Consider the following 15,846-nt stretch of genomic DNA (forward strand, 5'->3'; position numbering starts at 1 on the left):
CCGTCTCCATATTGCAAAGAAAAATCTGGAAAAAAAAATGCACAAAAAATTGCAGGTGCAATTGCAGCCACTGGACGTGGGAAGAGGAATCCACCATGTACAATTTTCAATTTGCTACAATTTGCAGACATTTATTCCCAAAACAGCTTAAAAACTACACAAGCTGTTAAGACCCAAATAAGCTTTATCATTCACAGGGGAAATTATGCTTTACAGCCAGAAAATAATAAAGAATATTATAAGTGAAATGTACAAAAATAGCGTTTGTAATAATAACGCAAATTTAAACTAATAACATCTCCACTTGGGCTTATCAGGTTGTGTTTTTAGTGAAGTTAACACTAACAGGGTCAAATTAAAAACTTTATTGTATTGCACTTCATCACCACTGTGAGCCAATAGCAGCAACCCGTCATTTTCCTTCTTGTCCATATATGCGCTATTTACATTTGCCTTTCACATAAAATCCCAATACTAAACAAGTAAAAAGCACTGTATCTGTCAACTATATATGGTAAGTATAAAAATAAATAGTGGTGTAAAGAAATTGCAATTTTATTACATCTGTAGATATTGATTTTGTTTTGAATGACGATCTAAGCAAAATGGGTTATAGTTTCTGATTTAAGCAAAACAAATAATGTTCTCCTGACTCAAGAAGTCTTGACAAGTTAAGTGGTTGCATAATAAAATAATTAGTCTTTTTTTTCTTTTCTTTTTAATTTCCTTCAGGCTAAATCCTTCCACCGAGCTGCAACAGCTGCTCTTTGATGGCTTATTTCAAATTGCATGATCCGCAGTTACCCCGCCTTTTAATTGGGAAGAAAATAAGACACGGAAAATTACCCAACTCTCCTTAGGCAAGATGATTAGAAAAGCAGCAGGATGAATATTCAAGCTGTTTTCCCATCTCTGTTTGGTAAAACCATCCATGTGCCCTGCATCTTTTTTTTATTTTTTTATTTTTTTTTTTTTTTAGCTGATTCTCATCTGACAGTTGTCACTCTTGTTTCCTGTCAGGGTGCAGGTGGAGTTTTATGTGAATGAAAACACCTTCAAGGAGCGTCTGAAGCTTTTTTTCATCAAAAACCAAAGATCAAGTAAGTGGGCCGCTCAGCGGGGCGTCTTCTAACGCCCCTGAAATGTTTCTTAGTGCATTAAAATGGACCGTTTTGGGCCAAAACTGTTCAACTGCGAGCATTTGCAGAAGCCGCAGCGAGGAGAAGCTGCTCTGATTTGTCTCTCGTCTTCAGGCCTCAGGATTCGTGTGTTCAACTTCTGCCTGAAGCTGCTAACATGTCTGCTGTACATCATCAGAGTGATGACGGACAGACCCGGTCAGGGCACAGGCGGCAGCCACAGCTCAGTGCAGCAAAACGCTCCAAATGGCAACAACAAATGGTTAGTTCACACCAAGAGACGGGTCTTAGTTAGGTTAAATGTAACAATGACACACACATTTCTCTCTGTTTGCACACTTTATGAAATTCATGGCAAGTAAAAAGAGAATAATGTGACTTAAATGATAATGAAATGCAAAGACGTGACTGAACACAGTGGCTTGGGGGTCAGTATAATGAAGGAAAGGTCATATTATTGTTAAATAATGATTAAATGCATTTCAACAACAGTAGTTTGCTTTCATGTCATGGGGAAGCCTGTAAACGGGCATCATTTTGGTGATGCTGGAACTTAAGTTACCTCACTTCGTTTGCTAAATCGATTGATGTTTTGAATAATAGTATTTTTTTTTTTTTACCTGGAGGAAGCACATGTGGATGCAAGAAGCTATTAAAGCAATTCTGAAAGTCGCTTAAATCCTGTATGCAACAACTTTACAAAATGTCATTTTAACTAAATAATGCTGAGGAATTTTTACTTTAGGTGACATTTATGAAACTGGTGCATTTGTCTTACTAAAGTACCAAACTATGGTATATCTACATACACTTTTCAGCTTCTGTTTCCATTTTGTTTTAATTTCTCTTCATTGTTGCATTGCAGTGTCGACTGCCAGTGGAACGGATCAGTGCAGGACAGAGAAATTAACTGGTGAGATTGCATCTGCTGTCTAATTTTTAGATGTTACTTTATTGGTTAATTTGGTACAATGTATTTTAATTTCTGATAAAGTGTCAGCTATGCTTTTTTTGGCAGCCCTGCCAAAGGTCTGCAAGAACTATAAGTGCACTTATTTTGAAGTACAAAACAAAATCCCACATTAAGAAAACTATAGTTTGTAACATAGGAAGTAGTATTTCACCCATTTTACTTTATGTAATACGACACTGTTTTTCATAGCCACTCTTTAAAACTGGAAAGAATAAGGAACATTCATGTAAAGAGCATGTGTGCTAAAATTCATACATCTAGAAATAACCAGAGAGAAATGGCTAATGACCTAAACTTGCCCCATCAGAAAAATCCTAGTTTAGCACAACTAGAACTGTGGCAAACGAAATAGGATGAGAACCCAAATTATTTTGCCACCATGCACACATAGCAGCAGGGTATGGGAAGTAAAAAAAAAAAAAACTTCAAAGTTTTCTGCTAGAAAATTGCAGCAATAAGTAGCATCTTGGGGGTCAGCGAGTCTCCATAACAACCATTCGAGTATATCTACATGGCAATCAAGTTTGGGAGGCATTGCAGGAAAAAAAAGTCTGTGTTCTGCTGACAGGTTTTGATAAATACTACATTTACTGAAACCGCTTGCTTTGATCCGATGTGTCACAGATTGAGCCTTTCAGCAATAGACTCTCCAGGTGTAATCGATATGTAGAAAAGCATCACTATTGGTAGGTTCGGCGGAGGATCTGTCATGCTTTAGGGTTGCGAAGTCCTTGGGAATCTTCTTAGATGCTGAAATGTGAGGACATTCTAAACTTTGAAGCTGTTTTTGCATGTCGTGGCAAAGGGGTGTCAAAGAGTGTTGGGGATGTTAAATAAAAGTTTCATCTTTTATTCAACTCGGATCCTGCTATTTTGAGTTCTGAATGTAAACATGGAGGATGTTGCGTGCTCTCTCTTTGTTAGGGACTTGATCTTCTGGGTGGAGAGGAAAGCTCCGGTCTGGGCCATTCAAGTGAGTCACAACAAAATCAAGAGCAAAGAGCGTTCTACCTGATCAGTGCTTGTGTCTAACGTGTCGCTGTCGTTATGAATTTACCAGCTATGTTTATTCTTTGCTTTGTTTAGGTGATCGTGGCCATAATCAGTTTCCTGGAGACCATGTTGCTTATGTATCTGAGCTACAAGGTGAGTTGGAGACGCAACGGAATAAAATCACACTCGGCGGTCCTGCATGATTAAGGCATTCTGTACAATTAATCGCTTTCACAGCATAAGACTGACAATCCGTAAGTGGTGCAATTAGCCCCAGTCATTTGTCACAGCAACAGTAAGGATCTGCGCTAATTACAGGATCTGGTTGAGGTGAGGAAGTAAGTGGTTGATGAGGATGACAGACAGTGATGGGAAAAAAAACAAAAAAACAAAAGAAACTGAATCTGTGCTGTGACTCACTCCTTTGTGTGGTTGCAGATGAAAAACTGAAAATGCGCGTGCATGTTTTACTTATTTATTATTTATTTTTCTTTTATCTAGGGGAACATTTGGGAGCAGATATTTCAGGTTTCCTTTCTTCTGGAGATGATCAACACAGTTCCTTTCATTATTACAGTAAGAATTTTAGCTGTTCCTAAAATACTCATTATCTGTCCTGTCAGAGGGTATCGCTGTTGTTGGTTGTCTGCTTTAATGAGTCATAGTCTGCATAGATATTTATCACTATGAATGAACAAGACAAAATGTGTGGGATTAGTGAGGCTCGCTGCATCTTGCCTACAGACGACCATGCCTTGATATTCAACATTAAAAACTATTTGCTTGTCCTAAATTGATTTTAACATCGTTTATAGAAATAGGTCATAATTAAGTTTATTCTGAATGAGCAAAGTTTAGTTGTAATATTTTAATTTTGCCAACATTTTTCTATGACTAGAAGAAATATTAATGTCTCGACTTGAATCTGATGAAGAATCTAAAGAAGCAATTAAAGATTAGGGTGATGGCAAAGAGTCCTTCCAACTTTAAACATTTTGAGCTCATCACCAATAATAAATTATAGAAATATGTAAACAAATAAAATAAAAAAGTTGGTTAGCAATTAGAAGAAAGGTTTGATTGGTGCAAAACAAAGATTTCTCCACTGATTATCAAGATGATACTTTTTCCACATGCATTTTTAAAACAAAATGTATATAAAATAAGTGATTTCATTTTGAAAAAATAATATTGCCTTTTATGTTGCTTTATTATTATTTTTTAGATGCTCACCTCAGTTTTTATTAGACTTCTTTGTTCAATTAGCAGCATAAATGCAGTCAGAAAATTGTGTATTTTAGTCTGAGCAATGTGGAAAAGGAAAAGTGTAATCAAAGGAGAAAAAAATGGGAATTATTCTACATTTCTCTCAAATGTGTTGCTTTTATTGCACAAGACGTCTGTGTTGTTAAACTGTTAAACTCTCTTTTCAGATCTTCTGGCCTTCAATAAAGGACCTCTTCATTCCTGTGTTTCTCAACTGCTGGCTGGCTAAGTGTGCGCTAGAGAACATGATTGTGAGTGGAATCCATATTCTTAAATGTGTCGGATGATGACTGTTTAGCTAAGAGGATCGGCGTTTTACTGCAGTGTTTTCTTCGAGCCACTTCATGCTCACACTAATTCACAAGTGACAGATTCTTCCTCTTACTCCTCCTGACTTGTGTGTGCAGTGAGAAATGCCACACGGGGATTTTTGCCTGTAGCATGGATTACTTGCATAAGACAGTCAGATAGGATACCAGTTCTTCATATGATGTTGCTCATTGCGTTGCAGAATGATGTCCACAGAGCGATCCAGAGGACGAACTCGGCCATGTTCAACCAGGTCATCGTTCTCATCTGCACCCTGCTGTGCCTCGTCTTCACTGGGTGAGGCTTGTTAGCGCGCGCTGTTGGAAACATAGACATAGGATGCAGAACGTGAAGTAAGCAGCACAAATGAATGATGAATCAAAGAAAGTAACAAGAAAGAGAATAAAACACAACTGGGTAAAAAGTTGCTCCGCCTTTTTTTAAGTTTTGTGGGTCAGTTGGGGAGAAAGAAAGTTTCCTCAAGCAATATTCTAATGTTACATTATTACCGAACAAATTGAATGTTTACATGGTGCAGCTCTTTCCCTTCAGATTTCACAGGAAATCACCACTAAACCCATAATGCGTTTTCCATTTGCAGGATGATGTGATTAATTTTCAAGCCGCTATTAAAAAGCTGTGTAATGAGTAGAGCAGCTAGAGAGAGCGACTGTGATGCTCTATACACATTGAATAAATCTGTCGACAACCCTTATATTCACTAACATGCTGGTGTTTACCTGAATAGTCTGAGAAAACTAAGTTCACTTTCGGTAAAGGGCTGCGCTTACAAAGTCTAACTTTATCTAACTACTACTTTATCAAACAGGAAAAAATTTCAAAGATGTCCTGGTCATCAGCTCGAGACAATTCATAAAACACACTAAAATACAACACATAACTTTGCATGTAAAGGTCAAAGGTCACTTAAATACACTCTATAGGAGACACTCAATTATTTCTTTTTGCCAGTATTAAATGAGTTTGCTGTTTAGGCGTATTAGGATTAGCAAAGAAATTATTTAGATAAAGTTTCTTTTTTTTAAATTGCCTATGTTTAATAAAATATTATGGATAACATTCTACAAAATTACAAAAATCATTTGTAATGTTTACCCATTACCCATACATGAAGCCGAGAAAGGAAAGAAATCGTTCCAGCTCTGAGCTCATAGTGATGACCACAGCAAAAACACCGTCTTTCTAGCCACAGCCACTTTCTAGCAACTTTTGGTTGTATATTCACTCATTGTCGATTTACAAGACCCAATGTCTGGTGATGGTACTTTATTTTCTAACACTCATAATTATTCTCCAATATTGTGAATTGATCAAACATGTCAACAGCCATGACAGCATCATTTGGGCTTTTGAGGTATCATTATCTTAATATGTAAAGTAATTTAAAAAGTAGTGGAAAAAATAATAATAATAATAATTAAATCTTTATCTCATTAGTCTAGCATTCAGCAAAAATAAAAATGCCTTTTGTAAACCAAACTGTCCTAAAACAAGAAATGTGTTGTCTTATTTAGTGCCATAAAGAGAGAATAAAGTATATCTAAACATGTGGTTTTCAACTGGAGCTTCTGCATCTCTGAAACTTTGCTCACTTAAATGAAGCGCTGTTCTTGCATTAGAGAAAATGTCATATTTATATCCATTATAGCCATCGCTAATGGCCTCAGATTCTATTAGCCCGACGCTGTTTGCAATATAAAGTCTGTATGAGAAAAAAAATGCTTTCTAGTGAAACTTGTGGTTATTTTAGTGCAGTAGAAGAAAGGATAAAGTGACTCATTGTTCTAAACCTTATAATTGTGAAGCTTTTCCCTTTCACAAGCAGAAGTTAGTCGACCTGGCTTAAAAAATAATTCTGGAATGAAGACTTGTTTTCGAGATTAGACACACATACGAATCGCTCTTCTCTTTGGTTGTAATGTATTTTCACCTCAGATGTATCTGCGTTTTCATTGAATCAGAGTGAAAATACTTCATGTTCTTTTAAAATCAGCTGCACTGAAAACATTCACTTGATTTGTTGATTTGAAATAACACTAAATGTGATTCCAGACACATGTTCTTGATTTTGTTGAGAGATATTTGACAGAGCAGCACCTGGAGCTCTCTGTGAAGAGAGTCTTTTTTTCCTCTTTTTTCCTCACTTCTGAATCTCCACGTTAACTTTTGTCTTACTAAGTAGTTTTGGTCTCGTTTCGAGGGCAAGTATCTACATTCGAAATAAGTTTAGACTAACTTGCAAGTAACTTTTCAGCAAAATATGGGAGCTTGCTTTAAGTAAATTTCTTAGTATTGATAAAGAACCTATTAGTCTCACTAGCCGATTACTTTACTTAAAACAGCATATTTTTCCCATGTTATAAGTGAAATAATCTGTGATATTACTCATACTTTTTCATAAATTTTAAGAAGCTATTCACGTAAAACATGCTCTTACATCTTGCTGAAAAGTTACTTATAAGTTAGCTTAGTCTTATTTGAAGTGTAGACACTTGCTCTTGAAACTGAACCAAAAATACTTGGGGAGATTTTCTCTTTCTGGAGTCGTAACATAACCTTCCTTGTGAATCTGTGGCAGAAATAAAGCGAGTTGTGACTTCAAAGTTGTATCCAATATACAACTTTGTAAATCCTTCCCCGAGTATTTGAGTTAACTTGCTCACTTGCTGTCACCTGTTTGTCACAGCACATGTGGGATCCAGCACCTGGAGCGAGCGGGTCAGAACCTCTCCCTCTTCAATTCCTTCTACTTCTGCATCGTCACCTTCTCCACCGTCGGCTTTGGAGACGTGACTCCACGCATCTGGCCTTCTCAGCTGCTGGTCGTCATCATGATTTGCGTGGCTCTTGTGGTGCTTCCTCTCCAGGTAAGCAGGTTTTGAACTTTTTATGCTTGATGTTTTTTTTTTTAAATTTTTTTATTTTATTGAAATCTACATTTTGTTTTGCCAGTTTGAGGAGCTGATCTACCTGTGGATGGAGAGACAGAAGTCTGGAGGGAACTACAGCCGCCACAGAGCTCAGACAGAGAAGCATGTAGTTTTATGCGTCAGCGCGCTCAAAATAGACCTGCTCATGGACTTTCTCAACGAATTCTACGCACACCCCAGACTGCAGGTGCCGACTAGCATCCATTAACGTACCCAATGCGCTGCCATGCAGGCAATCTCACGATTCTTTGAAAATCTTTAAGGACTACTATGTGGTGATCCTGTGCCCGAGTGAAATGGACCTGCAGGTGCGAAGAGTGCTGCAGATTCCCCTGTGGTCTCAGAGGGTCATCTACCTGCAAGGGTCGGTCCTCAAAGACCAGGATCTGCTCCGTGCAAAGTAAGTGGCGCCTTCTGAAAAGTGTGGACGGATTCTAACAGCTGCAACGTAATAACGCTTTGTCATGAAAACACAGAACAGATACAGGTGGAATCTGGAGTTCATGTTTCACAAAAGATATGTAATGTAGGCGGGCGAACATTTTGGTTGGCCAATAAATTCCAACCCATTTTTGTACCATGTATATGTTGCTGATTTTTCAAATGTGGGTAACCTTCCAGTTATATCTATAAATTTTCTGAATTTTGGATTCCCTACCCTTTTTGATGAAATGTGAGATAAAAATGATCTGAATGGAGGACCCGAGTGCAGGCAAAAGGGATTTGGAGTTCAATAAAACAGCGTTCATGGCCCTTAATAGTTCTGCAAGCCATGAAAATGAAAAACAGCCTTGATTTTTTTTTTAATGTTGAAAGATTAGACCAACAACTGTTAAAAGCCGAGTTTTGTCAGCAACTCTGATATCAAATGTTCTGAAAAAAAAATATGAAGTGGCACCACGATCCAATCCAAGGACCCAAGATCAGGACATCTCTGCTCTGGGCTGGAACGTTGTCTGCTGGATTATCGAAAGTTGGAATGTATAAATATTTTTCTTATTTTATTTTTGTTCAAGTTCCTGCCTGTTTTGCCTTCTCCACACTTCGCCTCAGATGTAGCGTCTGATGTGTCTTAATTTCTCACGTACCATGACGAACAGAGGCAAAGGGGAGGAAAAAGAGGTCAAAGTTCATCTATTACTAAGGATGTTGGTCTGCTGCAGTGGTTTAGTTCAAACAAATTGAAAAGCTTGTTTTATCACAAAGGGTTTGAGATGAATTGCGTTTCAAATATCCAAAAAGCACATAAAAATCATTGTTTCATTACATGAGAAATCATTTTAGATATCTCTTAGCTCGTTCTATCTTTCCATTTTTCTGATAAAAGCTTGTCAGAGCTATTGTGTGGCTTAATACAATGACAACTCTGTAATTGTTCTCTAAAGCTTCATGACTTGACTGGTAAAATGACTCCTTCTCAAAAAGGTTAACGTTATATTTGTCATATTTTTATCCTGCAGGTTTAATAAATGACACTTGGAGAAAAGAATGAAAAAAGAGGAATAAAAGCTCGTCTAGCCAAATTTCTTTCTGCAGCATCAGACTTCATCTGTAGCTAAGTGGAATCCAGTTCAAGTAAACACAAGATTGTAAACCGCCTTCGGATTTTCTTTGCAGAGCTTCAGCCGGCCATAAATGACCTGATTTTGCAGATCATTACACTCGGTTTAGGTCTTTTCTGCGGTAATGTGGCTCTGTAACATTAAGCCACACAATCTTGACCGTTTCTTTGTCAAGATTAATTGTAGCAGAGTTATTTACAGCACTGCACCAGGTACGGCATTCAAAACGACTGCTGTGACGGGAGCGTGTTACATAACTCCACTGTATACATTTGTCAGGGTTTTACCAGAGCAATTAGAAGCAAAGGACTTGGGTGTGTGTCGTGCTTACATCGTTCATCTGGCTGTGTTTCAAATCCTCCCACACTTGTTTTGCATTCTGCACTCCTCTGGCTGTGCTAATCGTATGCAGAAACAGTTCTCCAGCCGAACTGAACATTCAATATATGGCACATGTCAGCTCGTTTGTGCGTCTGCTTATATACACAGCCGATGCAAAATGGAATATCGAATCAGTAAAATTTCATGTGAATATTGTGCGGCAAAAGTTTTATTATTCTTTTGCCGACTGACTTATTTCTATAAAGACCTTTTTGTGTCTTTTATCAAAATGCTGCAGAATGGACGACGCAGAGGCTTGTTTCATTCTGAGCAGTCGCAACGAGGTTGATCGCATGGCCGCGGTAAGATAAATTGTAGTTATTGTACCCTGCTATAAGTTTTATAAGTTATATTTCATAAAGACAGTCTAGTAAAAGAAATGTGCAATATTTTCTTTTAGGACCACCAGACCATCCTGAGAGCTTGGGCTGTGAAAGACTTTGCTCCAAACTGTCCTCTTTATGTCCAGATACTCAAACCTGAAAATAAGTTTCATGTTAAATTTGCAGGTGAGACTTTTTTATTTAGTTTTTGTTACTTTCTGACCATCACTTGTGGACAAAAAGCTAAAATTTAGACTCTTAAAAGTACATATTAATGTGCAGTCCCTCATGCCCCTTTTTTCAGCTTGTAAACTGAAACTGGAAGTAAAAAAAAAATTACACTTTAAAATAAAAGTCTCAAAAGACAGGCATGCATTTGAACTCAACCCCATTACTTTGATGACCCCAAATACAATTCTGTACAGCTAAGAACTCAGAGGTCACCTAAATAGTTTTTACAGTCCATGTTTGAATTCAACCCTCCTAATTTAACTTTGCGATGTGGTAATTTTATATTTACCATTAGAAAAACTGACCTTATTCAACAGACTAATCAGTCTGAGAATTACGCGTCTAATAGAGGTTTATTACTTGCCAGGACGCAAAGAGAATTACGACAAATCAGGAAATGGTATGACTCAAAGAGCTGCAGTTTCATTTGCATTAAATGTCATTGTTGAAGGTGGCCACTCCTCATTTCACATAGAAACAGCTGTCAACACATCTGGAAGCAACAAGAGTTCAGGACTTCCTTTGACAATTCAACTCTCAAGAGTGCATAAGCAGAAAAACTTTCAGATCAGTCCTGATATGTAAAGAAGTGTATATTTTTAAAAGTCAGAAGTAATTGCTCATAATTGATGTGTCAGACTATGTCAGTCATTGTCTCACAAAAGTGAACATTACTCTGATCGTAATAAATGTGTGGAACAGTTAAAAGGACATGAATATTTTTGCATACCACTGTATATTTTTCATTCCGCAGCCATGTTAGTTTATCGTTGTTACACACCTGCAACATGTCGTCCAATTCTAGATCAAGTTGTGTGTGAGGAGGAATTCAAGTACGCCATGTTGGCTCTCAACTGTGTGTGTCCTGCCACTTCTACCTTGGTCACACTCCTAGTTCACACCTCCCGCGGACGGTAGGTCAAATCCGATAAGCCGTTTTATTTCTCCCCTCCGTATGACTGAAAAGTTCAACTTCTTGGCATGTTCACATCCGCTGATGTTTGATAAAAGCTCCAAGGAGCCAAGGAAAAGCCAGAGCACAGAAGAAAAATCCTGGGTGCTGTGCAACACAGCAGGACATGAAAAAAAATTCAGCACAAGAGAGAACAGCAGCATGCTATATTGCTGTTTCTTTTTCTTTTCTGTTCTTTGTTGGATATTTTTTTTGTTTTTGCTAGGAGTTCTTTGTAAGGCAGTTTGAAAAGCTCTCCAGTGGCAAATGATTTTTCACAGCATGTAGACTTACAGCAGAAGTGTCGCTGGCTGATGCAGTGAGTCTCTACAGACATACGCATGTACAGCAGAAACAAGATACTCACCTCCACAGCAAAAACAGATAACCCTAAGCCATAACCCCTAACCCCATAGGTAACATTTCCTAGTTAAAATTTTACATTAGTGGATAGTTTTAAGTTTGAAAACACAGTCCTTCCCAGATGTTTCAGTGCACACTCATGTGTGGCTGATGCCAATTTAAAAAAAGAGAGAAAATGACAGTCTGCTCAAATAATTTGCTGGTGGATCAATCCGAGTATTCTTAGTTCGGTATGTAATTCTGCTTCCTACAATAGAACGGATGAAGTCAGGGAAGGAATCTCAGTTTAAAAGCTACCTTAACTTTGACCCACCACTTTAGCCTCATTACGTTATTATAGGTGGTTGAGTTAAAAAAAAAAAAAAAAAAAAGCAAATCATTAAAGGCAAACGAACTGATCAACCAAACTGCTTTAATAAAGACATGCTTTTGTTTTGCTGTTGATCTTTTCTTTTTATCACAGGGGTTTAAACCATGTCTTCCCTGTCAGCGTCTTAGATGGAGAAGATGTTTGGCTTATGGACCCAACCGTATTTTCTCTGATTCCATTGCAGGGAAGGACAGCAGTCTCCGGAGCAGTGGCAGAGGATGTACGGATGTTGCTCCGGCAACGAGGTCTACCACATCCGACTGTGCGACAGCAAGTTCTTTGGAGAGTACAATGGCAAAAGCTTCACGTACGCCTCCTTTCATGCTCACAAGAAGTGAGTTGACGTGTAAGCTAAAATGTCCCCCTCGGGAGGCTGGCAAGTTGAGGTTTTTGCAGATTTTGTTTAGGTTAAGTGCTTCTTTATTTTACTCTCATGGAATAGGACAGGGACAACTAATTAAACTGAGAATTAGTGGCTGAAAATGAGGAGTGGTTTTCTCTTTAAATGAATTTCGTCAGAATGATAGGAAATCTAAATCTGCCAGCAGGAAGATCAGGGAATATTGCAGACATGAAAACTTGTCAGTATCTATGCAGGTGGTTCTCGTCAAGGCAGCTTTTATTCACCAGGGTGATGTGAACTAAGACTTCTTAGCAGATGCCCCGAGCATCACTTTCCTTCAGGCTGATTTTGCAACCAGTCTAGGTCGTTATCCTGCTTTCGCTCACTTGTTGCCATATATTTCCAACGCTTTGCAGGTGTTGTTGTAATAAATCCATTCTCTTCTTCACAAACGGTGGATTTGTGGTCTCCAAGGTACGGCGTGTGTCTCATCGGGATAAAAAGGGAGGAGAACAAGAGCATCCTGCTGAACCCTGGTCCACACCACATCATGGCCGCCACAGACACCTGCTATTACATCAACATCACCAAAGAGGAGAACTCCGCCTTCATCTTCAACCAGGAGGAGAGGAAGGGCCGTCCTGCTGGAGGAATCTACGACGGGCCCTCACAGCTTCCTGTGCACAGCATCATTGCAAGCATGGGTGAGAGAGACTTGCATGTTTTAGGGCGTTAAAGTACAAACAGTTGGATAGGTGAAGGGAATCCATGCAGTGAGGTTTGAGGCAGAATGCTTGTGTTTGCAGGAACCGTCGCCATAGATCTTCAGAATACAAGTCCACCCAATATTTCAGGGGGCAAACTAGTCCCGCCCACCGTGAACGGGACAGGCAGCCGCCGGCCCAGTATTGCACCAGTCCAAGAAATCGCCGACTCTGCCGCAATCCTGCCGTGTGACCTCCTGAGCGATCAGTCAGAAGACGACACTGTTTTTACAGATGAGAAGGGAAGCTCGTTCACTGAGTAAGGATTTCATTTTTTCCCAGTGACTCCCAAACTTTACATATATTGAACATCAGATTTACAAAAAAAAAAGCTTTAATTTGATGTAGAAGCGAAAATAGAAATTGTTAAAGAGCTCTTCAAGTTTAGTTTAGTTTTTTTTTTTTTTTTGTAAATATACTTTTTGTATCAAAAAGGCAAACTGGATGAATTTAAGGGTTCAGACCAAAAAATGCTTTGCTAGGACACACTGTGTACTTTAAGTTTTTGTTTCAAGTTGGAATTAGTACTTTTTCTGCTTTACAGTATTTTCCTTAGACTGAAATTATTATGAAACATTTAGATTCACATTCTGAGACAGCAGTTTATAGCAGAAATGTAGAGAGTTACAAGTTCTGAAAGACACTTTGGTTCATCTGATTTTTACCTGCAGCATGACATTGTTGAATGCAAGCAACTTCCTGTCGTTTGTCTGCGACCACAGGAAATTGTTTTGTTGCCCTTTTGTTACATTTTACTGGCAGCGTAAGTACTTTTCTGGTCAAAAATAGGTAACATACTTATTTGGAAGTGAAGTGATAAAATTTTAAAACCCTCTTACAAATAAAAGTCTGTAAAGTGTGGCAGGATTTTTTATTTTATTTATTTATTTATTTTTCCTATGTCAGTATGTCATTACATCAGTTTTGCCATAGTTACAACCACAAGTCTTTTGAGGTGCGCTTCTGCCACCTTTGTACATCTAGTCTTTGCAACGTAGTTCAGTCAGACTGGATGGAAAGTGCTTGAGCTGTAATTTTCAAGTCTTGACACAAATTATCGATTGAATCTAGAGTTTATCTGGGTTATTCTCATAGACTAACAGGTTTTGGTTTAAGACGTTTAAATGCTGCTTTGGCTGTAGGTTTGTTGTTCTGGTAGCAGGTGAAACTCTGCTCTACTCTGTCTACCTATTACAGCTGTTCTTCTTGTATTGTCCTACCCCAGTGTCGTCTTTCTGACTTAATATTTTTCACACTTTATTTCATTATATGCATTATTAGTAGCATTGGTGGGAAAACATTGGTGTAATATTCTCGTACTTGATTACATAAATCTGTCCAGGAACTGCAGGTGGACATTAGCATTTATTTTATTTTATTTATTTTTTTGCTATAACCTGATACGATCCATCCCTCCTTTTAAAAGGTATAATTATAAAGGAAATTATGTATATTGGGGTTTTTTTTGCAAAGAAATAGAAAAGTATAAACAAGGTGGAATATTGACTATGCAAGTCTAATGGATGCTGATCCTTTTGAACAGGAAGAAAAAAATCTTACGGCTTTAAACCTTCAAATTGCACATAACCAGGGCTATATCTTTAGCATTATGTTATAGCTAATATAAAAATGTAACTAATTTTTATTTTTTATTTTTTTACATATTTTCTCAGTCTTCTGCAGTTTTTTTTTTGTTTTGTTTTTTTGAAAATGAATTACATTACAGCATATTTTTTTATTTGACAAAGTGCATCATTCATTCCTTCTGGATCTGTTTTCAGGTATGTTAAAGGTTATCCTCCCAACTCGCCGTACATTGGGAGCTCGCCCACCTTATGCCATCTGTTGGCTGAAAAAGCACCATTTTGCTGCCTACGACTAGACCAGGTGGGCAGTCGCTTTTCCTTCAACTTAGTCACTCAATTACAGGATGCCTCAATCATTCCCTCTCGTCTCTCTCTCTCTCTGTCCTTCACATCATAAAAAGCATGCCTAAAATGCCGCTCTGTGCTCCGCTCCTTTTGCAGGGCTGCATGCACAACAGCTTTGAGGACGCAAAGGCTTACGGCTTCAAGAACAAGCTCATCATTGTGTCGGCTGAGACGGCGGGGAACGGTCTCTATAACTTCATAGTGCCTCTCAGAGCTTATTACAGACCCAGGAAAGAGCTGAACCCCATTGTCTTGCTGCTAGATAACCCGTGAGTTCTTAACACGCGCGTACCGCGGCACATTGTTCCTCCGCTTTTTCGCTTCACTCAGACTTCCTCCGTGTCACGCTGGGAAAGATTATGACCGCTGAAAGGCGCGCGTCAGCAAGCACTTAGGACAAGGCTGTGGAGGTGGGACTCCATTGTTAATTCTGATGTTAGATTACTGGTGTTACTCTGTGTTTTTAGTGACAAAGAAAAATAAAAATCCCCCATACCTCCAGACAGTAACCATGGAAACTTGCTCTGCCTTGAACTTGGGTGTTATATATTGCCACAAGGGGAGAAAATGATTTCTTTTGAGAGCTCTAACTTCCATCAAGAGCCCTGATGTGTCGCCTTTTCAGCCCCCACATGCCGGCTGAAAGAACTCTCATAGAAGCGCACACACATAACAATAAATGCTCCCCGCGTGCTGTTGGTTTCGGTGCTACCCCCCCTCCATCAGCGTTGCACACACAAATGCAAACACCCACGCATTTGGAATTCAATCAGTTACAACAGCCTTGGGTCTCGTGTCAGCAGGATTGGGAACATGCAAAAAGTAATGCAATGTCAAAGGAGGTGGAGGAAGGCAGACACTAATAAAGTGTCTGAATCTCTCTCTGAGTGCGTTCGGCACCAGATGGACTTGTCCCTCTGCCTGAAGACACTCTGACCAATGATATAACTACTCCACAGAGGCTCCCAAGAGTCTGGTGCATGCTGTTGGAAATG

General features: G+C 38.7%; 1 protein-coding gene across 2 annotated transcripts in view; it reads left to right on the forward strand.

The window, feature by feature from the left end:
- The window catches only part of kcnt1a (potassium sodium-activated channel subfamily T member 1a), a 31,940-nt gene that overhangs the window by 9,234 nt on the left and 6,860 nt on the right, over window positions 1-15,846 (forward strand). For both annotated transcript variants that reach the window (XM_088010869.1, XM_088010870.1), the window contains exons 3-21: window positions 1,021-1,100; window positions 1,254-1,401; window positions 2,005-2,052; window positions 3,037-3,085; window positions 3,199-3,258; window positions 3,607-3,681; window positions 4,539-4,622; window positions 4,883-4,977; window positions 7,388-7,568; window positions 7,654-7,818; window positions 7,895-8,031; window positions 9,813-9,876; window positions 9,975-10,083; window positions 10,934-11,042; window positions 11,998-12,147; window positions 12,631-12,860; window positions 12,963-13,179; window positions 14,702-14,807; window positions 14,948-15,120. In XM_088010869.1, coding sequence (XP_087866995.1) covers window positions 1,021-1,100; window positions 1,254-1,401; window positions 2,005-2,052; window positions 3,037-3,085; window positions 3,199-3,258; window positions 3,607-3,681; window positions 4,539-4,622; window positions 4,883-4,977; window positions 7,388-7,568; window positions 7,654-7,818; window positions 7,895-8,031; window positions 9,813-9,876; window positions 9,975-10,083; window positions 10,934-11,042; window positions 11,998-12,147; window positions 12,631-12,860; window positions 12,963-13,179; window positions 14,702-14,807; window positions 14,948-15,120 — 2,280 coding nt within the window. The remainder of the gene's footprint in view (window positions 1-1,020; window positions 1,101-1,253; window positions 1,402-2,004; window positions 2,053-3,036; window positions 3,086-3,198; window positions 3,259-3,606; window positions 3,682-4,538; window positions 4,623-4,882; window positions 4,978-7,387; window positions 7,569-7,653; window positions 7,819-7,894; window positions 8,032-9,812; window positions 9,877-9,974; window positions 10,084-10,933; window positions 11,043-11,997; window positions 12,148-12,630; window positions 12,861-12,962; window positions 13,180-14,701; window positions 14,808-14,947; window positions 15,121-15,846) is intronic.

This window comes from Poecilia mexicana, unplaced genomic scaffold, assembly GCF_051168715.1.
Source record: "Poecilia mexicana isolate PSO_F unplaced genomic scaffold, ASM5116871v1 scaffold_12, whole genome shotgun sequence".
Classification (NCBI taxonomy): Eukaryota; Metazoa; Chordata; class Actinopteri; order Cyprinodontiformes; family Poeciliidae; genus Poecilia; species Poecilia mexicana.